This window comes from Prosopis cineraria, unplaced genomic scaffold (genome assembly GCF_029017545.1).
Source record: "Prosopis cineraria cultivar Desert tree isolate PC_DT_omini unplaced genomic scaffold, ASM2901754v1 PC3, whole genome shotgun sequence".
NCBI lineage: Eukaryota > Viridiplantae > Streptophyta > Magnoliopsida > Fabales > Fabaceae > Prosopis > Prosopis cineraria.
In genome coordinates, this window is record NW_026555334.1 from 1,988,454 (window position 1) to 2,016,408 (window position 27,955).

A 27,955-nucleotide genomic window follows, 5' to 3' on the forward strand; every position below is an offset into this window, starting at 1 on the left:
GGAAAATTTTAAGTATTAAATTTTAAATAAAATGAGGTGGCCTATTCTAATTGGACGGTGACCTACATATTTCTCTATTGAACCAGAAAATTACTGCTACATTAACCGATTAATATGACCCGATCCATCAAGTATTGTTAGTGCTTTTGTTTTGGTCCGATTTCGATGGGCCAGCCAGCGGACGGGTCATGCATGCCTCTTCTCATCCGTGAGGTTGAAAATCCGAAATCGGATCCATACCGGCTTTGAGCCACCGGTTTTCCCGTAAAAATTCTCTATCCTCGTAATTCCACAGTCGCTGTCGTCTCCAATTCTGTGAGTGAGATCTGAAGTTCCAAATCTACGTGAAGATTGGCATTTCCTGGAGATTTGTCGATTTTGCTGGAGCAGAGATCAGCAAAGCCGGAAAATTTTCCACGAAACAAGCAGAAACTTGAGATTTTGGTTTCTATCTCTCATCACGCAGAATTTCTGATCTTTGATCAGTTTTCTCGAACAGAACCCCCTGTAACGTTCAGTCATCTTCACTCCTTTCACCTCTAGAACCACTTGAATTGTAATGGTCTGAGGCTTCTGAACATGGATTCTCAGCCTTCCCAATCGGGAAGGTCCCCGATTGAATCTCCTACCCTTGCCCGTACAAGCTCCCCACCTTTTCTCAAATCGAATTCTGATGCCAGCATTCAGAGCTTGTCTTCCATCCTCAACAACCCCCATGGCGGTAAATCTGGTATCTATGGTTCAGATGCATCATGGGTCGGATGGTGGTCCTCTTCCACTACCGTTACCCCTCCTGAGTTCGTGCCCTTGGTCTCCACCAAGGCCTCATCAGACGTGACGCGATCCGATTTTCAAAGCTACTTGGGTGCAATCGCTGAACCATATAATCGGTTCGAGGACATAAGGAAACATAGCAGCAAGGAGAACGGGGACTTGGAGAGCATTGGAGGTCAAGGTGAAGCGCTGGTCGCGTGTTTGCGAGAGGTCCCCGCGCTTTACTTCAAAGAGGATTTTGAGTTGGAAGATGGCACAACGTTCCGCGCTGCTTGCCCATTCTCGAACGTGTCTGAGAACTTGGTACTGCAAGAGAAACTCTCGCATTATTTGGACGTGGTGGAGCTGCATTTAGTGAAAGAGATTTCGTTGCGCTCCAACTCATTCTTCGAAGCCCAAGGGCAATTGCAAGATTTGAATGTGAAAATTGTTGAGGGTTGTAACCGGATTCGGGAATTAAAAGAGACCATTAGGCTCTTGGATGTTGATATGGTAGAGTCTGCAAGGCAGATTCAGGAGTTGAATGCCACAAGGAGTAACTTGTTGGCTCTTCAACAGAAATTGAGGCTAATTCTATATGTCAACCAAGCAGTATCTGCTTTGAAATTGGTACTTCGTATACTTCTTCTGACATGTCCTTCTTCGATGTTCCTGTTAATTTCCTTTTTAGAATTTGATTGTAATGGTATTTGAATTTTTCCCGCAATCAGCTGTGCTGGTGATTGTACTTTCTTGAGGCTTCTGCACTCATAAGCCTCATTCAATATTGGGAATATTGGCTTACGAAAATACTGTTGTGGGAGCACCAACTCCTGCATGATGGTATCAATAAACTCAATTTTCAAAAGTTGGGTTTACAGTTTCCTGCATGATCGACACCTTTGGGCATAGGTGTGGTGACATTGTTTCTTGACTATTTTAAGGATCAAGAAATTTAAATTATCCTAAAATGAGGAAGTTATAATTATTGGACTGTTTATTTCTAGTCTGAAAACTTCTCATTTCTGTATTTCTTTTTCCCATTCCTCCTCTATCTTATTTTTGCTTAAAAACATCATTTAATCGTTTAAACAGTATTGAGTAAAATGAAAAGCAATGCCTGGTCTGTCGAGGTACTAATAAATCATATGTTGAACTTTTAATAATGTAAATAACCTATCATAGTTGTTCCAAAGTTGATCCTTTTTGCTGGCGTTTCTTATATCAGTTGCGAGCCTATGAATTGCTCTTATTGATGCTTGAAATTCTTATTAAAGATGAAACATTTTTTTTTTCTGCAGCTCGTTGCATCTGCAGATTGTGCCGGAGCACTGGATGTAACTGATGATTTGCAGCATCTGCTGGTATACTCTTGTGATGATTATAACAATTCTTGTGAGGAGTATTCTTAATGCCTGTTTTCATGATTAAGGCTTTAAGATTAGGCTACTGCATTCCCCTTCTTTTGGTGTATAGTAGACTAATAGAGTGTCATGCATGTATATCTGTGCTGTCCAGGAGGAAAAAAGTGGTGGACTAGGGAAACTAACGAAAGAAGTAAGGAAAGATTTTGTTTTTATTTTTGGGGTTGGACAATGATATTAGCATGTAGAAATGCTTATCCCTAAAATTCTAGTTCAGGCATGAAATTATTCTGGGAACAATATGGTTGGGATCTTCTACTTTGATTATTTCCATTTCGGAAGATTTCTTTCATGTTCATATTCAATTGCTAGCTGCTTCAAAATAATCCTGTACATAATTCCATGTAAATGAATGGGAAAACATAACTTTTGGTCCTGCTTATATTTTATTATAAGTCCCTGTACTTTTTTTCTAGTATTCTGGGTCCCTGCAATTTCATTTTTTGATATTTTAGGTCCCTAAATGACCAAAATGAATAAAATGTAGGGACCTTAAAATGAACGTAAAACACCGAAAATGAAAGTATAGCGGCCCAGAACACCGGAAAAAAAAATTCGGAGACCTATAGCAGAATACAAGCAAAGTACAGGGACTAAAAGTTATGATTTTCTAAATGAATTTACGAAGGATAACTATTTCTGGCTATATATACTTTGCATCTTTGAGGTAAATGAAGAATTGAACAATCTGTGTCCTTTCAGAATGAACTAAGCCATAACTGTCCAAAATTTTTGAGAGTTGCAGTGCAAAGGAGTATCTTATTCTTCAACAATGGTCAATACATATAGAAGAGAAAAGTTGACTAAAATCCCACTAAATCCTCTCTTAGTGATTGACACAATAAAAAGAAATAAAGATGCGATTCTGTAATCTTAGAGATAATTACAGAATATACAGCAGATAAATGTGAAGATGCTAGAAGCATAAAATAGAGAAACTTGGGTTATGAAGTAGGTTGGCCTAGTGAACGAAGGCCTACTTTCAACAATTTGTTTTTTTTTTTTATGATATCTCTGGCAGTGTTAATGAAAAGAGGTATTTAATCTGATTATTCATTAATATTATTTGCAATTGTGCTTTTATGCTTACCTTTTAACATGTATCGATACAACTGAACTAAGTCATTGACAGTTTAGTTGCCCTTTAAAATGACAGTTTAGTTGCCCTTTAAAATGCCAAGGACTTCTGCCGTTAAAACATGTGGAGATAATGCTGGATTGGTTTATGATTATTGATTTTCTGTAACTTTTGTAGGATGGGGATGAGCTCACTGGTTTACACTGCTTTCGTCATCTTAGAGATCATGTGGCTGGCTCCATAGAATCTATAAACAGGTAAACCTTTCATAATGTCCTTGTTTATCCAAGTGATTATACTACTTTACATCAATTTTGGGCACCGTATAGTGTTGTTCTTTTTGGCGGCCTGGAATTCTATTTGACTGTGTTTTATACATTTTGTTGTTTCATTTTCCTATCATTTTATTTAAGAATGGGTTCAGGCTTAATGCAGTTTCTTAGTTACTTTGATTTGTTAGAATTAAAAGGTGTTCAGTCAAGTTCCATAGAATTTAACTATGTATAGGTGATGGGAAATCAGGGATCTGAGTTATGGCCACTTAAAACAAAGGATTTGCAAGTTTTGGGCACAATATGCCATGCTAACAAGAGATTGAACTCTTTTAGATTCTATGATGCTGCTATATTGGGTCCTAAAGAATATCCAAGCTTTGTTGCTTAATTCCATCTCCGTATGTTGTTACTTAAGATTCCTTATATAAGGGAGTTAATTATATTATGCATATTGATATCCTAGTACTAGTTCTATGTTTCCATGAGCTTAAAGTAGCTCTGTCCTCCATTCATGAATGATATTTAAGATTGCTTTTTTTTTTTTTAACATCATCGTACTTTTGTCCAAAGAAAGTTAACGTTATTTTAATAAATCATTAATTGTAATTGTAATTATATGGAACACACACACACACAAATAACTATGGTTTAATTCCTTTATTTTATTGGCCCTCCAAATATGATCTTGTGATATTGCTACAGGTGAATTAGGAAATAGTAAGGGCAATTGGGGGTAAAAGAGTTTGAATGCATAGAAGATGTAGGGGGAATGGAAGACTTGGTGATTGAGGAACCTGATGTTATCATGAAAAATATAGAAGCAATGAAGGATGACGAAGAGAAAGGGCACTCACTGGATCACCAAATCAAGAGCCTACTTAGTATTATTGGAACCATGCTTGAAATAGGAAATGGAATTGGATTTAAAAGTATGTTTGGTATGGAAATGGAATCCTAAAATAATTTTATTTAAAATATGAGATAAGAAAAAAATATGACGGCAAATCTGGATTCATTGCTCACAAGATCTCTAAGATGCTTGTCTCCCTTGATATCACATCTGCGTTCCTATCCCCTGTTGACTCTTTCCTCTGTGATATCATAATTCTTAGTGATCATGACATTCTCATCTTCCTTGGCATATCTAGTAACACAGTTGTTGAGCTAGATCTTGTGAGTTGAAGGAGGAGAACATCAACACATACCAGATCTTGGGAATTGAACTGAATCTTGTTGTTGTTGAAGGTCATCACATACCACATAAAAGATGATGTATCCTCACGATGGCTATTAGAGATGGGGAGAATAGGTGGAGGAGTTGTTGTTCGTGGAGATGTGACAAAAAGACTATGGTAAGATGTGGAGATGAAGAGTGATGATAGTTGAGATCATGAAGGCGATAGGAAGAGTGGTGGCGGCTGAGATGGTTTGGTAGGAGACGGTGATGAGTGATTGAGAGAGAATGAGGGTAGTGTGTGTCAATTCCTTGGAATGGAATTTGGCCAATCCATCATGATACTGATGGAATCGAATTTAGGGTATTTTGGCAATTTGGCTGAGTTAGAATTCTTGGGAATTTGAATTTATGTGTACCAAACCACACTTCTTCATGATTCCAATTCTATTTTTGTTTCTATTGGGCCAATTCTAATGTACCAAACTTAGCCTAAGGGGATGTGGAATGGGATGATAAGTGGTCGAGCATGGTCAAATTAGAGCTAGTAATTCGGGTCAAACTCGACGGGCTAGTCCAAACCCGCCTAAAAAAGTTAGTGTTGGGCTTGACTATATGGTTTTTTTAAAAAGGTATGATACTTTAAACCCGGCTATTGGAATTACTGGCTCTATATGTTTGCATACTCAGTAATTTTGGTCAAGCTTAATGGGCCATCTTGAACCTGACCTAAAAAAGTTTGGGTCAGGCTTGACTATATAGGCTTTTTTTAAAGGGTAGGATGTTTTAAACCCGATCCGAATAAGCCCGGGTCAAATAGGGTCAAATGGGGTCAAAGACATTGGGCCTTTCTAGAACAAGAAACTAGGCCTTTTGAATTTCACGAAACTTCAACCATGCATGTCAAGTGGGCTTATGTGAAGCGTGATAATGTGTCTCTAGGCTGAAGGAATACTGCTGGATGCTTGGGTTTTTGATCATTAATTTTGCTTCCAAATTGTGTTTCTTCTACAAATCTTAGCAACCTATGGCCAGTAAAAAAAGTCTTGATCTAGCTATATGCTCTACTTTTTGCTTTTCTATTGATCCTTGAGGACATGGATCTTTTGTTGGGGGGAGTATATTGATATGGGTGAGTTAGGAAATAGTAAGGGTAGCAAGGGAAATTGGGGGTAAAAGGGTAGTTTAGGAATTTAGGTTAATATTGTTATAAACAAGGTCCGTAGAGATGTATCGGATGTCTTGCCATATCTAATACCAGTTTACTTTTCTATTCTACTTGTATCAGATATCCTCTTTGATGCTTTGCTCTCCTTTATTTTGAAAATTGGCAAACTTGTCTTTTTTGCCAATCATCTAAGTCTTGTTTTTAACAGAATTAAAGGCTACTTCAGAGCTACCTGGAAGATTAAATTTTTGATGTAGGTCAAATTGTGGGAATACGAGATTAAGTTTGATAGGATGCTTATTTTGGAAGTTTTAAGGCTTTTGTGTGTGAGATGCTCCTCTCTTCTAGTTTTTTTTTATTAGGGTTAGAAATTAGAAGCATTTGTATTTGATGCTTTTTCAAATCGGTTTGAACAGATTTTTTTGCAATCTTTACCCTTTTCATTCCTTTAGTTTTTCTGTTCCAGAAGATTTTATCTTCTACCATAGTTGTATTTCTCATCTCTTTCCTTCGTTGAATAAGTTTTTTATATATATATATATAGCCTATGTAATAAGGGGATGACTTACGTTGTTAACATGAGATTATTTGTGCTAAATACTGGAGGCTAATTGTAACAAAATAACCGAAGTGGTTAATATTTGGAAGTCTTAAGCTTCATCTGATCAAGCTGTAATTATCACTTAAAAATTTTTAGTCCTTGTTGAATTATCTGATCAAGCTGTATTTTATCTAAGGCTTGGTAGCACTTTCCAGATGAAGGATGAGTCTTGTCATTAAGTTTGATTGAAAAAATCTTCTCAAAAAAAAAAAAAAAAGGATGGAATCAAACCTTGCAAACCTTGTCATTCTTTAACCTGGTGTTCTGATGCATCTTATGTTCATTGTCATAGTCAGGGTATGTTACTAGATGAGTATCTTATTTTTGTGCAAGAAAATATGGAAGTTATGTTCATCATTGTATATTTAGTAACATATTGTATTGCTTCTGTAGCATTCTTTCAGCAGATTTTATTCGAGCTTCCATACATGATGCTGCGGAAAGAGATGCAATAATTTTATCCAAAGCTAAAGCAAGGGCTTCCCTTCCCATGAATGGAATTGATGAAGTAAGATTACATTCTTCTGTACCTTTTAACTTGGTTTTCTTGCTTTTTATTTTCTGTGAACTATTGTGGAATGGTTGCCATATTTTTTAGGAGAGTACTGGTAAGGACCCACATTTGTTCTTGACTTATTCAAGAAGTAGAAAACGTGCCAGAGAGGAATTAGTCGGCTAATGATTTATATTTGTTGCATTTTACTATTTTTTTTTTCTGTTGAGAAGTAAGTTTGAATAGCCACTTGCATGACAAGAGAAGTTTTGGCTTCAATTAGCTATGTTGCATAAAGATGGGTATGAGTATCAGATACGATACAGCATGATACGGTAAATTTTAAAAATGTTAAGATATGGGTACGGAAATATATAAATTTTTTTATATAAATGTAAGCAACAATTTAAATATTAAAAGTGCATAGCAATTCAACAAAATACAAAGTATCACCAAATACATTACATTTCATCATCATCATTTTTCATTATGTTAGTAGGCTCTCCTATAATTTCTTGCTTTAAAATCGGTTCATCAAGTGACAAGCTTGCCATCTCAAGGCTATTGATAGCATCAAATAGCTCCGTAGTGTCTCCACCAATATCCCACATTCTACTTGGTCCAATGTGATACTTTTGACTCTTCCTTGACAAGAGATGAAGATTAATATGCACATAAACTAAGGGCCTGTTTGTTTTCAATTTTTAAAAACTGTTTTTTGTTTTTGAAAACAAGAAGACTTTAAAACTTATTTGGATAAATATTTTTCATTTAATTGTTCTCAAAATTATTTTCATTTTTTGTTTTTAAAAACAAAAAAATAGAAACAACTTCAAGCTGTTTTCATTTTATTTTTTTTATTTTGGAAATACACTACATTTGATTATTGAAAATTATAGTTACCTTGACCAATTTTTATTATTGATCACCACCATTAATTGCATATAATCATCACTATCAATCCATTTTTTAATTTTAAAACTGTTTTTTAATTGATATAACCAAACAGATTTTCATTTTGTTTTGTTTTGAAAAATAATTTAAAAAATTATATTACAAAATAGTTTTTAAAAATAAAAAATAAGGATAGAAACCAAACAAGCTCCAAGCCTTCAGTTCTTTTAGGAGTGATTTTGTTCCTCTTCAATGAGTGAATAAAGGAGTAAGTGCTCTAATTTCTTTCACAAGAAGAGGAAGAGCACAGTTGACCTAGAAGTTTCAGTGCAAGCCTCTGACGAATAGGGGTGAAAGAACTATAATTTAACCACCACTCTTTAGGTTCTAAATTTCACCTATCTTGCAAGCAATCAAATGATGAATAAAATTCTAAACTTCTAGCAAATTTTGAGAACTCTTGGAAGACCGCCTTTCTCTCCTCAAGATTAGTAAAGTACCTATGAAGGAGAGTAAAATTTTACTCTCTCAGATGATATTTCATTATCTAAATGAGGAGGAACTCTATTGGGAGCACCTTCAAGCCATTGGGGTGTATAATACCTATAACATTTACCCAAAAAAAAAAAAAGTATTAAGAACAAAATTGAATAATTCCTGAATGATAAACATTGCAATAGTCTTATTATTAACCTGGGATTCAATGAACGTGCAAGACAATAAAGGGGAGTGCAACTCTTTGTCCATTGATCAATAATGATTCTATAAACCACATCATAGAAACTTGAATGATTAGAAAGCTCTTTATTCTCATGCTTGTAAATTGACTCCTTCACTTATTCTATCATTGAATTCTACATTTCATAAATCAAATGAAGTATAGGCTTATTTGTATCAGCCATCTGAAGCATGTCATAAATTGGTTTAGTGAAGGAAAGTATATAATCCACCTTGTTTCACCAAGAGGCATTAAGAATCAAATTTTTAACTGTGACTGCCTTTCCAACATCATCTTCCTTATAAACATTCTATGCTTCACTTATCACCATTGTGCGAAAAGAAGTTTTAATGAGCTTGAGTCTTTTGGGCTTAACAATTATGAATGCAAATCGAGTGTCAACTATGGCAAGTAATTTTAATGGCACAAATTCATTAAAAATTGCCAATTGCATAGAATGACACATGATAAATGTTCTAATAAAAACAACATCATCCTTAACCTTCTCTATCCAATGACATTCGTCATACACAATTTCATTTGCCTCTATGTTCTTTGCTGCACATATATTTTTTAATGTAAGATTGAGCGTATGCACAACATATGGCATCTAGAAAATGGCGGGATACTCTGCCTTTATAAGTCTGCTTGTTGATTTGCAAATAGATGCATTATCAGTGGAGTCTGTGAGGATTATTTACTAAGTCAAGTATTTTATTTGAAATGTTTGGGAAAACACAATCATTGGTTTCTATAGTTTTATTGGATTTTGTTTTTAGTCTTTATATTTTTTTTTCCTAATATTTACTGAAAAAACTAAAATTATAGAAACTTGGGTAATAAACATCATCCAATATTATTAAAATTATAAGGATTGAAAATAATGAAAAAACTATAAGGATTAAAAGCAAAATTTAATGAAACTATATGGACCGATGATTGTGTTTTGCCTCAATGTTTTTAATAAACATGTTCAAGTTTGTTATCGTATATCTCCTAAGTTGTGGTAGTGATTCTGAGTTTCAAGGAATCATGTAGAATTTTTCTATCTATAAATATTGAGGGTTGAAGCAGGTAGAAATCATTTGGAAATAAAATTAGTATTTTTTTATCACAAGATTTCAGCAAAATGCAACAAATATTGCTGTTAGGCTCCTAATTCGTCTCTGGCACGTTTTCTACTTCTTGAATAGGTCAGCAATGGTTTTGGGTATTATCAAGTACTGTTTCCTACAAGAGTTTTCTTTTTGTTTGTTTATTAACAACATTAACAACATATGGTCAAAAGGGCAGTTCTTTCTTGTCAATTAATCATTGTTCGATAGTAGTTTCTCCTTGTACTGCTAGATTGCACGGATGTGAGACTACTGTTGTTCACAGAAATAATGTCCATCCATCTATGTGTTTGTGTGGAATATTAAGACGTCTCTCTCAACAATGTTTTCTCTCCAAGCATGGAGGCTGTAACACTTGCCCTGAGTGTTATTCAAAAATCACACAAGTCAAATAAATTAAGTGTGGTTAAGGAGTTAATCCTAAAACCAACTTAGGAAACAAACCATTTAAATCACTAAGCAAATACACGATTGCAAAGTAAACATTTAAAACCTTAAAAAAAATTATAGGTTCTAATTATAGCGCACGGAAGCAAACTAGACGAAAGAGAAAGAAAAAGATACTGTCATGACAGCATTTAAATTGCTGTCATGACAGCCCTCCCGGGTCAACTTCTGGGAGGCGCCGTTCCACCATCCGACCTCCGATCGAAGTGATTTTAAAGCTCACACGTCACATTCAAAGGGTACTATAAGTGTACCAAATTTCAAAAAGATCCAACAATCGGATTGAAAATTAGACATGTTAAAAGATTGGTTATTTTTGCTGTCATGACAGCACCTCCGGTCTAACTTCCAGGGTGCACCATTTTATCATCCGACCTCCGATCAGAGCGATTCCAAAGCCCACATGTCACTTTTAAAGAATACTATTAGCATACTAAATTTTGAAAAGATCTAACGGACGGATTGAATTTTATGCAGGTTACAATATCAACACTAAATTGCTGTCATGACAGCACTTCCAGAGCAAATTTCGGAGTGCGTCATTTCTCCGTCTAATATCCGATCGACGTGATTCCAAAGCCCACACAAAGCTTATGAAAGGTTTTACTTGTGACCCAAATTTTAGAGAAATCCAACGGTCGGATTAAGATTTGGACACTCGGATGCAAAAGTGCAGCTTTTTGGTAAAAACCATTTTCAAAATTGTCCAAATCTCATCCTAATGGTCACAAACCTGTGGAAACACTTTGGACACGTCAAATAAGACTAAAAACACCTGATAGAACATTTAAATGATGGAAAACCCCCATACATCAAAATTTGACCACCCGGGTGCCATTTATCAAAATGGACCTTAAACCCCCAAAATGCACGAATCATACAAGAGTGGTCACAAATCAATCCAAATACCATGTATTTATATAAATACATATACTAAACATTTTCACTTGGCTCAGAGCTCTTTGTGTGGCCTACGCACCTACTCTCTCTATCCAAGGTGTATGTTTGCCCATAGCACACCATTTGCAATGCAACCACTTTGCAATTGCTTATAGAATCACATATATATATCAAAATAAATATCTGCTTGTAATAGAAACTTGGTCTGCTAAGTAAATCCATCAAAACCATACACCATAACCAAGTTTCCTAGCCACAAGTCTACAAACAGACAAAAATTCATACACAAGCAAACAATCCACACATATTCACACACACATACATAATCATATCCTACTGGCACCCTAATCTTAAATACATTACAATATATTTGCTCAAAAGAAAGGGGTTGCAGTTCTTTACAAATCACAAGCAAACCCCTAGCTTTGCTCCTTTTCCCGTCCACCACTGGATCCTTCGCCTGGACCTAGAATATTGAAAAGAAAGGGGTGAGACAACCACAGTCTCAGTAACAGCGAAATCTACATTGATTATTACAAAGTAAGGCATAATCAAATAAACGAATAATAAATTCAACATAGTATATAATTTAGCCATTTAAAATGCATGAATGCATGACCTAGGCCGGTATGGCCTTTCATGACCAACAGAATGCCTCCTGGCACTCTTTAACTCGCAGGTAAACCTTATACCTACTTGTACCTCCACAGGCACAAAACATAATCTAAGGCATGATCTAATCCACCGAACCGCCTATGCCCCTTCGACGTGAATCCTGAGCAGTCAAAGCTAACTCCCTCCCAGAGCCAGCTCGACTTACTCTCCATGTGAGGGCTACCTTGGCCTAGGCACTCAACCTCACACTTCATATGTCGGATTCCCTCCTCCACTGAGAGGTGTCGAACACTCAATACACTAACCACTTTAGTGCACTGAGCCCACAATACGTAAGACAACACTGAGTACTGACAGTGTGCCATAGAATATCAAAAATCCACACTTTCTCATTGGTGAACTCCCACCGAGATCATGCCTTTTACTCTTGTCTACCTTTCCTGAGTATTGACCATTCAACACTCTAAAGTAGTATAATATTTATAAATCTCATTTCCATAAAAACATTGTTATTAAACAGTTAGAAAACATATTTGCACTATAATCAAAGTAGTACCCCATAATCCCTTATAAAGCACATTTAATCTTTTAAAACATGTTATGCATGATAACTAGTAATATTTATTCAAAAATAGCTAAAACAAAGTAATAAGAAATATAAATTCCCCTGTTACCTCAACCCTTTGGTACTAAAAGGGTTCCCCTTGTATAAAATAGGGCTCAGCTTGTTCCTTAATTTCTGAACAAATTTCACCAATAATTCCTACAACATATAAGTGATCCACATCACTTATCATGTCAAATAACATTAATGAAGACTATAACTCATACCACACAACTTGGGTCTATGAGCCATAATCCATCCCAATGGTCCATATATTAAACCAACCATTCACATAGTATCACTTAATCACCAAAACCATTTATTAGCCATCACTAGGCTAATTTCCAATTTATATAATTTTTTAATCAATTAAAAACCTTTACTTAGTGCCACCAACTTTCACCATTAGCCCTTATAATGAAAACCAAACCTTAATTTAAATCTTATTGGGTTCAAATAACAAAATTATAACTAAATCAATAGGCTTAAACCATTGAGGAGCAAAAACCCAATTTCTTAGGGTTTATTTTGTGCCCAAAACACCTCTTTTCATCCAATTATCCACTCAAAACATTAGATCACTATATAGAAACTCAAAACATGCTCCCTAGGATCCAAAGAAACAAAAGCTTACAAGAATAAAGCCTTTGGGATCAAAATCCAAAAATTTTCTCTTCCAAAAATTGAAGAAAATCAAGAGAAAGAGAAGAGAATTGAAGTAGGGAGTTTACCTATCATGTAGCCGAGCTCGCAACGGTCGCAAAGACTCCTAGATCCAAGCCTAACTCCCTCCCTTTCTCTTCTCTTCTTCCTCTCTCCCTCTCATGCATTTCCTTTTCTTTCCTTTCCTTTCCAATTCAATTTCTACGTCTCTGCATCAGTTTTGGTCTTTAAATTGCTGGTCAAAAAGTTTGGGAAAATTACAAGAAAGGGCCCAACATTTTTTATTATTGCACAAAAGCCCGGGTCAACTTTGGTAATTTTTTTCATAGTTAAAAATCAAATAAAACCAAACTTTTGCTTAGTAAAATTCAAACTCTGGGCCTCTATCAAATTATTTTAAATTTTAATTTAATTATATATATTTTATTTTATTTTATTTTTATAAATCCGAGTCTTAAAATTTCGGGATGTTACAGAGGCTTTCTCTGTTCATTGCATGTGGCACCACTACTTACATTGTTGAGGTGTTAGGATATTATTCTTAAAATGATAGCTTGGTTATGCTTTTGGTTCATTTAATTTGCTTCAAAGCATCTTCTAATCAACATTCATTTATAATGCAATTTATGCTATGCTAAAACTTTTGTGCTGTTGCTAGCAACTCTAATGGTACATAATATGTAGAAATGAGGCATTCTTGTGTCATACTTTATTTATCATGTCATTTGTGGAGGTTTTGGATGCAAATTGTGGACTAACATCTGGATGTGATTCTCGACCAGGTAAAGTTTGATGAAGAAGAAACAAGTAATTTTAGGGACCGTCTACTTCCTACTGTCATTGGATTGCTTAGAACAGTGAGTATTTCATGGAAGAAATTGTTCCTTGCATATATAATTTGTATTTCTGCATAGTGGATTGGAAGCTTGAGTATGGTCTAATTATGCAGTCCAGAGCCTCTACATTCACATGGAAACAAAGTTGAAATTTCATTTGGTGTTATGGATGTCATGATGCAAATTTTCCTTATTTGTTTTTGGTTGATATAGTAGAAATCTTTTATCAAGACAATGCAGTGTGTATTTTTCTGTTCTATTTTGGATATCTTGTCCTATTCCTTCTTTAACAATAAAATAACTTTAGTTCTCTACACAGAGGTTGTATTCTATATAAAACCTCTTCAGTGAGATCTAAAATGGTTTTAAAGTCCTATAGAAAGGTGTCTGAACCATTTTTCAAATGCATTGCCTTTCATTGTTCCTTCATGTTACACAGCTCTTTGCTGGATAGATTTCATAACATGGACAGACGAGGTTTTGTTTAAATGTTTTGGTTCCTAATGTTGTCTGTTCTACACTCCATTTTAGATATGTTTTTTCACTGTCAACACTGTTTCTTCAATGGATTATGGATTTTAAATGATTATGTTCTTTATTGATCCTTTGTTGTTGCTGTTGTGAGAAACATTTCAGAATGTGAATGCTACCTCTTTTCGTGATGTACTTAACCTTGGCTCTTGTGCCTGGTTAACAAGAAATTTGATTTTCATAGTTTTAGCTTGATCTTGTTTAGATGATTTCTTATAATGGTTTCTTTCAGGCTAAACTTCCCTCTGTTCTGAGAATCTATCGAGATACATTGACTACTGACATGAAGAGTGCTATCAAGACTGCAGTTGCTGAACTGCTCCAGTTCTTGCTACCCGACCTCTGGATTCTGAATTTTCTTCTAAAGATAGAGTAGTAGATGCTGATGGTAAGAGTTTCTTAGCATAATTGGTCATCTGTACTGAAAGATAGATTCTTACTCGTTTCTCAAGCACTGTTTTCTCTTTCCTTCTGCTCCATTTTCAACTTATTAATTATAAGTGATTCAGGTGGAGGTGCATCCCTTGCTAGCAAGTTGAGGAGCTTATCATCTGATTGCTTTGTGCAACTTCTGAGTGCTATTTTCATGATAGTGCAGGTAATTTGTTCTTGACCATGTTCATGTCCATGTACACTCATTCTTGTAACTATTGAAATCTAATTTAATAACAAGAGGGAGATGAGTGTACACTTCTTTGTGCAACGTGCTCCTATACAAGTGTGTCAAATGTACATATAAGCATGAAAGTGAAGTGAAATGTAAAAGCACTGCTTTATGTAATGAATGATAGTGCATCGACAAGATAGGTATAAACGTATAAGCATAACATATGACCGGTCTGCAAGAGTCAATAATTTCAATTCTCATAAGCTCATATTAGCTTAAAATATCTTATTGAAAATTTGAAATGGAAGTTACATTTGCCTAAGTCACTCAGTCAGAAATACACAGCTGCAAAATAAAGTACATATGAGCAAAGTTTTTTTTTTTATGTATTTAAATTCTGTAGCATGACTTATAAGTAATTATTGACAAAGAACATTAAAGGTAATCATTTACTTGAAAAATGGATGCTAGAAAGTTGAGCACTAAAATTCATTAAGTAGGACTCGTTTACCTCTGGGCCATGAAACACAGGTGAGGCAAAAATAGTGCTCTACATGGATCAGGTGCATATTGAGAGTATGGATAATATTTGGCTTCAGTAAAATTTGGTAGAATGAGCCCGACATTTCAAAAGTAGGACTAAATAAACTTGACAATGTTGTTTTTCTCTTGTGCTTCTGTTTTAATGGTTTTTTTATGCTTGTAAATTTATTTACCTTTTGTTTTCTTATTATTCAACATGGCACTATGGCAGGCATTGGATAAATTTCTGTCTATGTTGTTAGCTTAGTATATGCTATTTATATTATTCATTTTTTTCCAAAAAAAATACATTGTCTTCTTATTAAAACCTAAACAGTTGGTAGTTAAACCATAAGTTATATTACTTCAACTTTTATTTTATTTACTTTTTGTTCAACATGGCACTATGGCAGCCATTGGATAAATTTCTGTCTATGTTGTTAGCTTAGCATATGCTATTTATATTATTAATTTTTTTCCACAAAAATACATTGTTTTCTTATTAAAACCTAAGCAGTTGGTAGTTAAACCGTAAGTTATATCACTTCAACTTTAATTTTACATGTGCCTGTATATAAATATATGCAATGTTTTATGTGAACATATTTTCCCTATATATAAAAAATTAAATTATATACCCATAGTGCAGCATAGCCTCTGTGAAAATGTGACTAGACTTAAATCATCTGTGATAGGCTAGGTTGGGGCTTGTGGCAGATGGTGTGATTGTACCTGCTTGCATGGGATGAAGTGTAAGGTCACTACTTCGTAGTAGTTAATGAGAAACAGTGAGTACTGGCTAGGCTGAGATGAAGTTGAATTGATGGAATGATGCTATGTAAAGAGTTAGGCTACTTACTTGGCACAAGAAGTTGATATGCATGATGGGGCATTTTGATGAAACAAATTTAGTCAAGCTTGCTTATAGACTATAGTGCATTGTGTTGGCTTGTTAATCAGGAGGAGGAACAAATGAACAAGCTATTATGCAATGTAAATTAAGCAAAAGTAGTTCAAGCTTATGGTCAAACTGAATTTTATGTCATATAACTTTCTGATCAATGAATAATTGGAAATCCTGGCCTCTTGGTTGTGTGAGATTATGTTGCTTGCCAAATTTTTTTAAGACAAGTGCTCGAGGTACTTGAAGATGTCTGTCTTCCAAGGCTAAAACCTGGACCCAGTAAAATGGTGGGTGCGTGCATGCATAGAAGAAATTCTTGATGGTGAGTTGGTGACTGAGGCTGCAGCAAAGTCCAAAATTATTTAATTGTTGAGAGACCTCACATACAAACAACAAAGACAAATTCAAATCTCCCCTTGTTTCTATGATTACTTATTTGTCCTGAACACCCAGATATTCATATATTGGGAGAGGGGAGGATTCTGATAGTCTGATGCTATTTATGTGCATTTATAGGCCAAATGGAACACTTGTAGGAATAATCACATTATAGATTAATCAGAATTTGTTGAAGCCAAGTCTAGCAGATATCAGTTTTTGTTTAGTTTCTTGTTACTTGAAGTGATTGTGATTGTTGGTCTATTGTGTGTTTAATGGGCGTGCTTCTGTACACTAGATTTCTCCATCACAACCCTGGGCCGTCCAATGTCTCTCCAACAGTTTGGAGGGTTACAGATCTCTGTTTTATTCTGCCTGTAGTAATTTCTTTTAGATGTTGTTTGTATTTGTGTGGCCAACCCCACTTAATAGGGTAATACTTGTTGTTGTTCGTATTTCTGCCAATAGTTTAGGTTGTTTCCTTTTTTGATTGCCTCTGGTCTGTGTTTTGCTGTCAGAGATTCCTATAAAAATTTTGACCTGCTCAGTGTAAGCTACTGTGATTTATTCTCAATAATAATATTTAGGCATTATTCTTAGTTATGTTAAACTAAGACATTAAATTGTGTCGTAACATTCATATGGTGAGGTGAATTGAAACTGTTCAAATGGCATTTAGCTGGTGTCAACAAATTATAGTATTAAATTCTATTGCCTTTTTAATAGCCAGTTATTTTTGACTAAATGTTAACTGAAATTTTCTATGATTTTGCTTTGCTATGTCATGATGTAAGAGTGGTGGAATAAGATTTGTTTACTTTTAGTGATTGCAGGCACATTTAATGCGGGCTGCTGAAGTGAAAAAAGCCATTGAGTGGATTTTGAGCAACCTTGATGGTCATTATGCTGCTGATACAGTTGCTGCTGCAGTTGCCCATGGGGCTGCAGCTATTGAAACAGCTCATGAAAACGAAGGTCTTGGTATTACAATTTCACCATATTCATCTCAAAACAAGTTTCCAGGGTTCTTTCTTCTCCAGGGAAAGCAAGTGATGCGGTGAACCCATCAAACATGTCGTCAAATTTCAGGTTAAATCTGGATCTTGGTTCTGAGAGCCTTGAAGTTTGTTCAACTTTCAGTCTCTTCTTATTTTATGGAATTGGGTTTTTTTTTCTTTAGTTTTAATATCTCTTTAGGGATTAGGAGCCCCATTCTGTTTTGTGATTGAATAAACTGTAATGCTAAATCTATTGATCTGAATTTTCTCCTCCCCCACTCCCCCCCCCCCAAAAAAAAAAAAAAGAACTGAGAGTGTGTCACGTTTCTGGTGCTTCATTAATCATTTTCTTTCGTGGAGGATTTGAGGACCCATTTCCAGTGCTGAATCTGTTTTTGCTAGTAACCAGTTGCTCCCAATAGAATTTCTCTTTTTGACAAATGAGTACCATGTTGAGCACATACTCTAGATGATACTTGCTACATTTATTTATGAGACTTACAGTCATCAATGTTTGTAAGGAAAGAAGAAAAATGAAGTTGTATGTTAGGTCAAGTTTTCTTTGAATGTCTTAACTTTTTATTCAAATGGTGTCCGATTTTGCTTGGTGTTCTCAAAGAATCTCATCCTAAACAGAGCTGATGTATTGCGAGAAAACGCAGAAGCTGTCTTTGCAGCATGTGATGCTGCTCATGGAAGATGGGCAAAACTTCTTGGAGTTCGTGCTGTTCTCCATCCTAAGTTGAGATTGCAGGAATTTCTTACCATATTCAACATAACCCAAGAGTTCATTACTGCTACGGAAAAAGTATGCATTCATTTCTTCTTACTGGCTAAGTACTTGAAGTGTATAAATTGAATGGTTCTGTTCATGATGTGATTGCCATGTTTATTGCAACAGATTGGTGGAAGATTGGGATATAGCATCCGTGGAACACTGCAGTCACAGGCAAAAGCTTTTGTCGATTTTCAGCATGAATCTCGGGTTAGTTTTGGTATTTGTTGTTACTTTATAGTCACGATTAAATCTTCATAAATATATGTTTAATTTATTTTACTTTGTCCCCGTTTAGATGGCAAAAATCAAGGCAGTGCTTGACCAAGAAACGTGGGTGGAAATTGATGTTCCTGATGAATTTCAATCTATTGTCAATATGCTATTTTCTTCTGATGCGTTGACATCTGAGAATCTTGATGGCGCTGAGGGTGATAATTCAAAAAGTTATGATGATGGGGTGACAGACAATAATGTTCTGCCAATGACACATACTGGACAGTCAAATGCTGAACAGCAAGTTGAGCAAACTAATTCTATTGAGATATCTGCAAACAATGCTACGATAGATAGAGCTCACAGCAGAAACTCATCAGCACAGAATAATATTATGGACATGAAGGATCATAAAAAATCTGCCTCTCAAACTCTTTCCTTCAGAGGAGTTAATTATCACATGGTGAACTGGTTGGTTATCTTTATTTTGCTTTATTCTCCCCAGCATATCTTCCATTCCTTTATTTTCTTCTTATCAGTGTGATCTGTCTCTTTCTTGCTGTCTCTCAAAGCTTCTGCAAGTACACATTTTTAATTATTTTTATACCGTATGACATTGGTTTATTCTTAATGTGAAGTTGCCAATTCTTGAGGGTCAACTGTATTTTTCATGATATGTGAAATTTTCTTTTTATGTTCTTGATGATGGATTTAGATATGGAATATTCTAAGTTCTCTTGCTTTCTTGCAGTGGCTTAATATTGTTGAAGATGTTGTCAGAGTACATTGATGTGAACAACTTTTTGCCAGCACTATCTTCTGAAGTAGTTCATCGAGTTGTAGAAATTTTAAAATTTTTCAACACACGAACCTGTCAACTTGTTCTTGGGGCTGGTGCCATGCAGGTAATATAGACAAAGTCATAAAGATGCAAATCAGTCCACAAAAGTTGTTTGTATCTTAGCTCGAATTGTATGTAAACTATGTGATGTGAAACAGGGATGGGAAATGGGAAAAAAGAGAGAAGATAAAAGTTGGGGAAATAGAAAAAACATAGGGAGAAATTAAGGGAGAGACTGAAGGATACTCAAACTTTATTCAAATCATCAAAAGGTCTGACAATTGAGAGAACTTATGGGCTCTTTTTTAGAGCCCTAGATGAAATTATTCAAAATAATAAACTAATATAATTCTAATAATTCTAAAAGAGAAGATAAATAACTAAATCTTAGATAAGACAATATAATCCTAGATACCTTATTCTTAAAAAAAGGGTTAACTTTTAAAAGATAATACAATTCAGAATTCAATTCAATTAAAATCGTAATTTAAATCAAACGAGGAAATTGTTCTAGGATAGAATAAAACTAATTTAATATCAAACAGAATTGATATTTATGAATGTTGTTTACATTCTAATGCTTATTATGTATGCTCAAAGTTTTCTTTTTCTTTTTTGGGTTTAGAGAAGAAAATTGCTTGATTAAGATTCTGAACTTTTGTTTTTTGAAATTGTAATTCTTATGTCCACTTTGTTTTTTTTCCTTGCTCTATGTTTTCCTTTGGAATACCTTTTAGTTTTTTATTTATTTATTTATTTATTTTAAGAAAAAGAGAAGAATCTTATAAGATATTCAGAAAATGCACATGTCAGTGTCTCATGGGGATTATGGGAAGGAGATTCTTAGGACTTTGGAGTTGGGGTATTTATGTAGGGAAAGTATACTTTTAGATGATTCGTTGTCTGGGGGTAAATTATTGTAGTGGGTTCCATGGAGGACTCATTTTTGTAGTCTCATATAATTAGTTTTATCCATTAAATGTTAGCTGTCATACTTCATTATATTTAATATTTAACCAGACACACTGTTCTTTGCATTGTATGAAGTTTGAAAGGAGTCACATTGTTCGTAGTTTATGAGTAGCGTAGTTTGGTATAGATTTTATATTATACATTGATGATCATTTGGGGGAAGGAACCTTGAAGTATATATACTTTAAATAGCTTGACAAAGTGCATCACTAGTATGGTATTGTTGGATAGAGATCAGTATCTTCTATAGGATCATAGCTACCACTCTCTTGCTTGGACTTTCATTATGTCCAGCTGTTCTACAGCTGTTCTATCAGTATGTTTGGTAGCATTAGAATAGATTGCCAATGTATACTAGATTCATTTATGTTCACCCAACCTCTCCTATTTAATTTTATAAGATATTCTGCGGGTGCTGTGTAAAGAACATGGTCAGTATCCAAGCTTCGACATTGTTCTTCTTACATTATATGCAAAGAAAGAAGCCATAAAGGCTCTCTTCTTCGATCCTTTTTTTAATACTCTCGTTTGAGCTCAATTATTCATTTTCATGTGAATGAATTATTTATTTATATATATATAGTCTTGCCTCTTAAGAGCTTCACCTCCCAGCAACATTTTTATTCTTAATCTGATATCAATGCCTTGAGGCCCCTGTTCTTCACATTAAAATCAAAGTAAGATATTGATGAGCATGTCTTCCTTAAGTTAAAATCTTTGTTGCATTTTTCTTTGATGCCAAAACATTAAAATCAAAGCAATATTTTTGCCTCAGAAAATTCTTATACCCTTGATCTGATGTCAACACCTTGTCTGTGGATCCTTGATAGCAAAACTAACTTCATATCAATGTTTTCAAAACCAGATCGGATATTGAACTGAAAAGGTCGTCGGTTCACGGTTTACATGATCAAACTAGGTTGAACCAATGGTCGAATTGGTGACATAATAATTAAATTAAAAAAATTATATATATATAATGATCTAAATATAAGAAATAAATATGAAATTGCTACTTAATTTAAAAATAAAACTAAATATTTTAAGTTTGTCTTGACTTAATAATTCACATGATATAACATAACATTAAATGATCAAAAAAATTGGTCATTTTCTTTAAAAAAATTGATAAATTTTTTTTAAAAAAGAAAAGGGGTATTTTTTTGAACAGTCTGTTTTTTAAAAACCGAACTCGGTTCCTGGCTTGATCCTTGTTCTCGGTTTGACTGCCGGTCCAAAGTGGCCCACTTCGGCCCAACTCTCCAGACAGTTTTTCTGACTTAATCGAGCCGTTAGCCTGACTAGTTGACGGTTCAACCGGTCCAACCATCCATTTCGGTTCAGTTTTTTAATCATTGCTTCATATATCCCCTGACCTATTCAGAGCCTGTCCTTGACAGGTTCTAGTTGAAATTGGATCTTTGCATTATGTTAGGTGAGTAGCTGAGTATAGGCCTCAGTCAGCCAGTCTGGCTTGCGTACTGTCCTGCACAGGAGGCAAGATAATATCAAAGGTTTTGAATTTTTTGGATGCTTATTTTTCAGATACTATATTATTATATTTCACTTGACTGAATACTTAATAAACATTTACCTTATCATAATAATTTGGATCTTCTGTTATGCTGTTATGCAGTTATACGGTAAATTATGTGATTCATGAATTGAGAATGTACAAATCGAGCCATTTTGTTTCTTGCTACCTTCATATGCTCTCAGTATACCAACTTTTTTGTCCTTTCTATGTTCTCTCAATTCCACTTGAATCCTTTTGGATGCTTACCATTGTTTTGGTTTCAGTGTCCTTTTGGATAGGGAGTAAATTTCTATCCTGTCATGATAATATTATGGATTCTCTGTCCTGCTTCTCTGTGGTTATATGGTAAATTATTTGTATTTGATTCATGGGTGAACAGCTAGAGCTGGTATTTGTAATGGTATGAAAATTGGACCGTTCATGGTTTATTAGTTGGATGGCAGTCAAACAAGTTTTGATTAAACTAGTATTTTACTATCAGATGTTGATGTAACAATAAGTCACATATAAAACTACTTGAATAAAAAGACAGAATTATAAAAAAAATGTAAATTAATTATGAGTAATTAATAAATCTTTTATTAATTAAAAAGATAAGTTTTTTAATGGTAAAATATTAGTATAAGTGCATTATTATATGTAGGAATTCATATGGCATTAATTATTCATAATGATGTAATGTTTTCAAATATTACTCAGTTTCTTATAAATAAAATTTTTTGGAAGAAGCAGAAGTCACTGTTATATATGCTCTGGGTTTTGTACAATGCTAGTTATACAGAATACAAAACACTGGTCCCAGTATGCATGATCTGCTTATTCTCAACATAATACCTCTTCGTTTTTCTTTCTTTTCCACTTATCACTTGCTCGATCTGGTTTTGGTGAAACCCAATCTCATCTCTTTGGTGAAGCTTCGGATCTTTGAGATCATCAACAGCATGTTCTTTGTTGATCTTTATGTTCTTTCCCTTCGTCTTTGTGTTTTTTCCCATTCTGTGGTCTCTTGTTTGGTGCTGGTGCTACATGTTCCATGACAAGAAAAGCCCAAAAAAAAGTCATCTGTCTCATCTATGAATTGGTCTAGTCTTTCTTGTTTTTACCAGTTTGCAACCAGTTTCACTAGATCATGAACTTTTTTTCTCCTTTTATTCGGGACTGGACCATGGACCAGCTTTCTGGTCAAACCAGTCAATCCAGTCCAGTTTCTTTACCATTGATATTTCTTTCTTGCTACCTTCATGTCTTAGCTTCCCTATTACTTGTCTTTGTGTTCTTGTGATTCCACTTCAATCCTTCTGGACACTTATCATTGTTTGGCTTCTCATTTCTGTGCAGGTTTCTGGCTTGAAGTCTATCACTTCTAAACATTTGGCCTTGGCTAGTCAAGTCATAAGTTTTATATGTGCTATTATTCCTGGTATAAATGCACATGCAAGAGTTGAATTTATTTTATTTTTTATGTTGTAGCAAAAGAATTTTTCAAGTGTATTAGTTTTTTCATAGGAGATTATCATATGGGATGTACATAATTGGAATAACATTGACTTTATTGTTCATTTCTGGTGTAAGAAATTCGACAGATTCTTTTTCTCAAAGTACCTGAGACAAGGAAGGCATTATTGCTTTTAGAGATCGATCGAGTGGCCCAGGTATCTGTCTTATACCTCTTAAAATTACCCCTCTTTTGGAGGGAGTTAGACTTTTTTCAAGCCTTTTATTAGGCATGTCAATGTATTTCTATTAGTAGATGGTGATTTCATATTTAGAACTTGAAGCTTTGAAATTCTTTATTTTAAGGAGTGTGGAAAGAACCATAACTCATTGTAGATCGGAAAGTTAAAGGCTTACTAGTTTATTGTCATATAGAAGTCTTATAATCATATCTTATAATTATCTTTAGGAGTTTATCGTGTTATGCCTGATTTTCTGCTGTTAGAGAAGGAAGGTAGGTGCAAATGATTCAAGATAGTAATTTTTTAGCCTCTAATTAAATCCAAACATAACTTTGCTTTATCCATAAATATCTGCAGAGGTTATTGCGTTATTGATCCATCCAACAAATTTTGTTAATTAAAAGTTTATACTATAAAAGTTTTAATTTTTTTCATAAAATCTGAATGACAGTGACAAGATGCAACACCTTTTTCTTTTACTAGATTATGCTAAGATTTTCTTTAATCAAAGGTATTGAGAGTTGGAATCTTTGTGGGTGGAAAGGTGGGCGTGGATCCTGCAATTTGCTCCCAAGCATTTCAACCTTCCCATTTATGGAAAATACCTCACTATTTGCTCTCGTTCTTCATCAAATCATATGAAGATTTAGAAATAATGGAAAATGTCTCACTATTACTGTAATCAACTTTATTCGTTCCAGGATTATAAAATCCACCGAGATGAAATACATACTAAATTAGTTCAGATAATGCGAGAGAGGCTGTTGGTTCATTTACGTGGGTTGCCTCAACTTGTTGAGAGTTGGAATAGACCTGAGGATGCTGATCCTCAGCCCAGCCAGTTTGCTCGATCCCTTACAAAGGTAACTTATTGCAAGTAAACAGCTCAGTTGACTATGCATTCTCTCTCTCTATTTTGTTCCTAGACTTGTTGATTTCTGTTCCCGTCTCCAGATAATTGACGCTTCTTTGCATCTTCTATTTTCTCGGTTCCTTCTTGATCTTCACTTACATATCTGGCCCTTTTTGTTCATAAATTTTTTTAATTTGCATCTGCAAATTTGGTAAATAAACTCATCCGTCAAATTCTAAGTGAGTTTTAACTGGTTCTGATGGCTGGTTTGAACATCATATCTTATATGGCATTATCCCCCAACACTTCCCCAAGCAATCAACTAATTGTGACTCGTTTATTTTGTTTTTATTTTAGGAAGTTGGATACCTCCAACGAGTTCTATCTCGAATCTTGAACGAAGTTGATGTTCAAGCAATATTCAGGTAAAATGCTCTGGAAGTCTCATTTTTCTTCACTCTTATATGTATAATATGACGTTTATACTGGAGCATAGTTGTCAAATTGTGATATTTATCATGCATTTGGAATTTTATGTCTGAATAATTAATTGTGCATTGAATTGTAAGATTCAATAACATTGAAAAGTATCTTGATATAAAAGGGTGGTGTGTGCATGTGTGCATTTGTGCGTGTTTGACTTGCATAAGTGTGCATGTGATATTACATATGTAAAATTAGTTGAGTTGGGGGTTATGGTAATTGACTGTTGGCCTTGGTCTATGAAAGACATGATGAATGCTATTGTGATAAGACATTGGGAAAACATAATCTTTATTCTCTATAGTTTCATCGGGTTTTGTTTTTAATTCCTGTAGTTTTTTTTCAACATTTTCAGTCCTTATAGGGACTAAAAACACTGAAAAAACTAAAACTATGAGGACTTGAAAAACAAAGGCCATTCAATCTTTATAAAACTATAGAGACTAAAAACATTGGAAGAAAACTAGAGGGACTCAATAAAATCTGATAAAACTATAAAGACTGATGATTGTGTTTTCTCTAAGACATTTGACATTAATAGATTTTCCATTCCCTCTCTTTCTCCCCCATTCCTCTCCTCTATCTCTCTCCTATCTTTTGTTTCTCTTTGTTCCCTCTTCAGCCTATAATTTTATCAGCATGTGCGAACGTGTGCATTTGGACGTGCCATGATGTGCACAAAACACTCAATGGTGAATGGGTGACATTGTATAATCTAACTTACATTTTGCTTTCAATCATTTTTCTTTTGGGTTACTTTAGTTATTGGTTAGAACGTGAAGTGATCTTATCTTTCCTCCTTGTTTTGGTAGTAAAATCATGTTATGGTCATTTGGTAAAGAATTTGTTGTTCTTTTGGTGCTTCCTGCTGTTGTCCTTAGAAGGCTCTATTCCCTTTTGTCAGTGATTGCCCTCGATTTTCATCTTTATCTATAAATTATGAAGTCTCTTCAATTATTCCATTTTATTTAATCATGAATAATAAATTTTAGCTTTACATTGGAAAAGCTCCTCAAACTTCTGCAACTTGCTATTTTTACAGACAAGTGGTCATTATATTCCACTCACAAATTTCAGAAGCGTTCTCAAAATTTGATATAAGCACTCCACAAGCAAAAGACAGGTATTTGAGTTTACAAGTTAATATTGTTAGACATAACTTTGTATTTTATTTTATTTCATTAGCATTCCTCTAACTTGCCAGGTTATATCGGGACATCAAACATATTCTTCAATGCATACGATCATTGCCATCGGGTGATTTGGGTAAATCTGATACCCCAAATTGGGGTCAGCTGGATGAATTCTTGGTGCAAAGATTTGGGATTGATGCTGTTCAATAAATTAAGTTGTAAAGTAGCAAGATCAGTTGCTTACCTGGGAAGGCTGACATACTCTGAAGTATGTGTGCATTTTAAAATCATCTTCACTATTCGATTGACCGTAACCCTAAATTGAGGTAATAAAATTATAGTCACATTGTTAAATTTAATGTTAGTGCATAAAATTCTTATGTGCATTAGAGATAAAATAATTCTTGATATTGCTCTCAAATGAAATAATTAGGCTGTACCTTCGTTGCAATAATTCAACAGTCAGTCATAGAAAAAAGATGATCAATTTTAGTTTGGCATGTCTTTCATGAAATATCAATAAGATTCAGAGGCACTTAATTAATTGGTGATGAAAAATAAAATTTAACTTATCTCTAGTTTCTGTATTTGCTTTTCTTTACCTATTGATTTGTTTTGCTGGGAGATGAAATGACTCAGCTTTACCTGTTTCACTATAATAATATAATTCTCTTAGAAAAAAGGATATTATTTTGATGTATCTTCATAGAATGACAGAACCAGCTTGATTGCATGATGGTAACTCTTCAAGATAACTAAAATGTATGCTCTGTGCTTGTAAATTGTAATGACTGATATTTTGTTGCAGGTAAGAGAGTCATGTTACTGTTTGCTTAGGTCCCCTTTCTTGTTCGGAAGGAATGAATTTAAAAAAAAAAAAAGAATAAAAATGAACTAAATTATCCAATCCCTTAACGATAAACATAAAAAAACTTAATACTACATATTCCAAATGTGTAAATCACCACATGCATCACAAACCACAAGAATCATGACTTTCAATCTCATAAATTAAATTATCCATCTATTCTCATGAATATGGTTAACTTATCTCTTCTCCACATCTTGATCATTGTATCTTTATTTTTATTTTTTTAATTTACTCCATTCCTTTCCTTTCCAAAAAGCAAATGTGACCTTAATATTCATCTAGTTTTAATATTGTTATAGTGTCTGTAGTAATGACAAGCCCTCTTTTATCTTTGCTTCGTTGCTTTTTTTTTTTTTTTTTTAAGAGTGAACGTTTCAAATCGCTTTTACTTGGAACAATGAAGTGAGCAGCCTGTTGAAAATTGCGATGTCCATGATGTAATTTGAGATCTGTGACTTTGGATAATGCATTCAGATGCTGAATAGCCTTACTTCCACTCATTATTTATTTCAGGATTTTGATTGAGCAGGGGTATATATATACAAATGTACTGTATCTTTTGGAGCATTTTGCAGCTGATTGGTCCTTCTACAAGTTTTGTAGCAGTCGACAGTTGATATGCAATTTTTTGTCGTCAAGATAATTGTAATTTTAAGCTAGAAATAGATCTGTGATTTTGTGAATGAACAGAGTTTTTTCTTTTATATTAATTTTCATATCAATGTAGCAATCTTCGTCTGCACAGTTACAGCAATCTTAAGTGAGAGCACCTTTTTTTGAGTGACCTTAGATCGATGTTCTTGGCTGTCTTGTTTGGAAACCAAGCAACGTCTAATGCAGGGGTTTTCACTGTATCCCATCTCGATAAATGATTGAAATTAGAATTTGTTTCCTGTTTTA

General features: G+C 34.4%; 1 protein-coding gene across 1 annotated transcript; it reads left to right on the forward strand.

The window, feature by feature from the left end:
* Positions 1 to 245: 245 nt before the first annotated feature.
* Positions 246 to 27,955, forward strand: LOC129304784 (vacuolar protein sorting-associated protein 54, chloroplastic). The gene is given in 21 exon segments (XM_054944574.1): positions 246 to 1,383; positions 2,055 to 2,117; positions 3,433 to 3,512; positions 6,867 to 6,981; positions 13,705 to 13,779; positions 14,522 to 14,606; positions 14,609 to 14,677; positions 14,799 to 14,887; positions 17,534 to 17,698; positions 17,701 to 17,789; positions 18,335 to 18,506; positions 18,600 to 18,683; positions 18,772 to 19,160; positions 19,441 to 19,594; positions 23,378 to 23,459; positions 23,612 to 23,691; positions 24,417 to 24,578; positions 24,926 to 24,993; positions 26,094 to 26,174; positions 26,256 to 26,510; positions 27,569 to 27,955. Coding segments are annotated over 20 exon segments (3,045 nt in total). The 5' UTR covers positions 246 to 579; the 3' UTR covers positions 26,395 to 26,510; positions 27,569 to 27,955.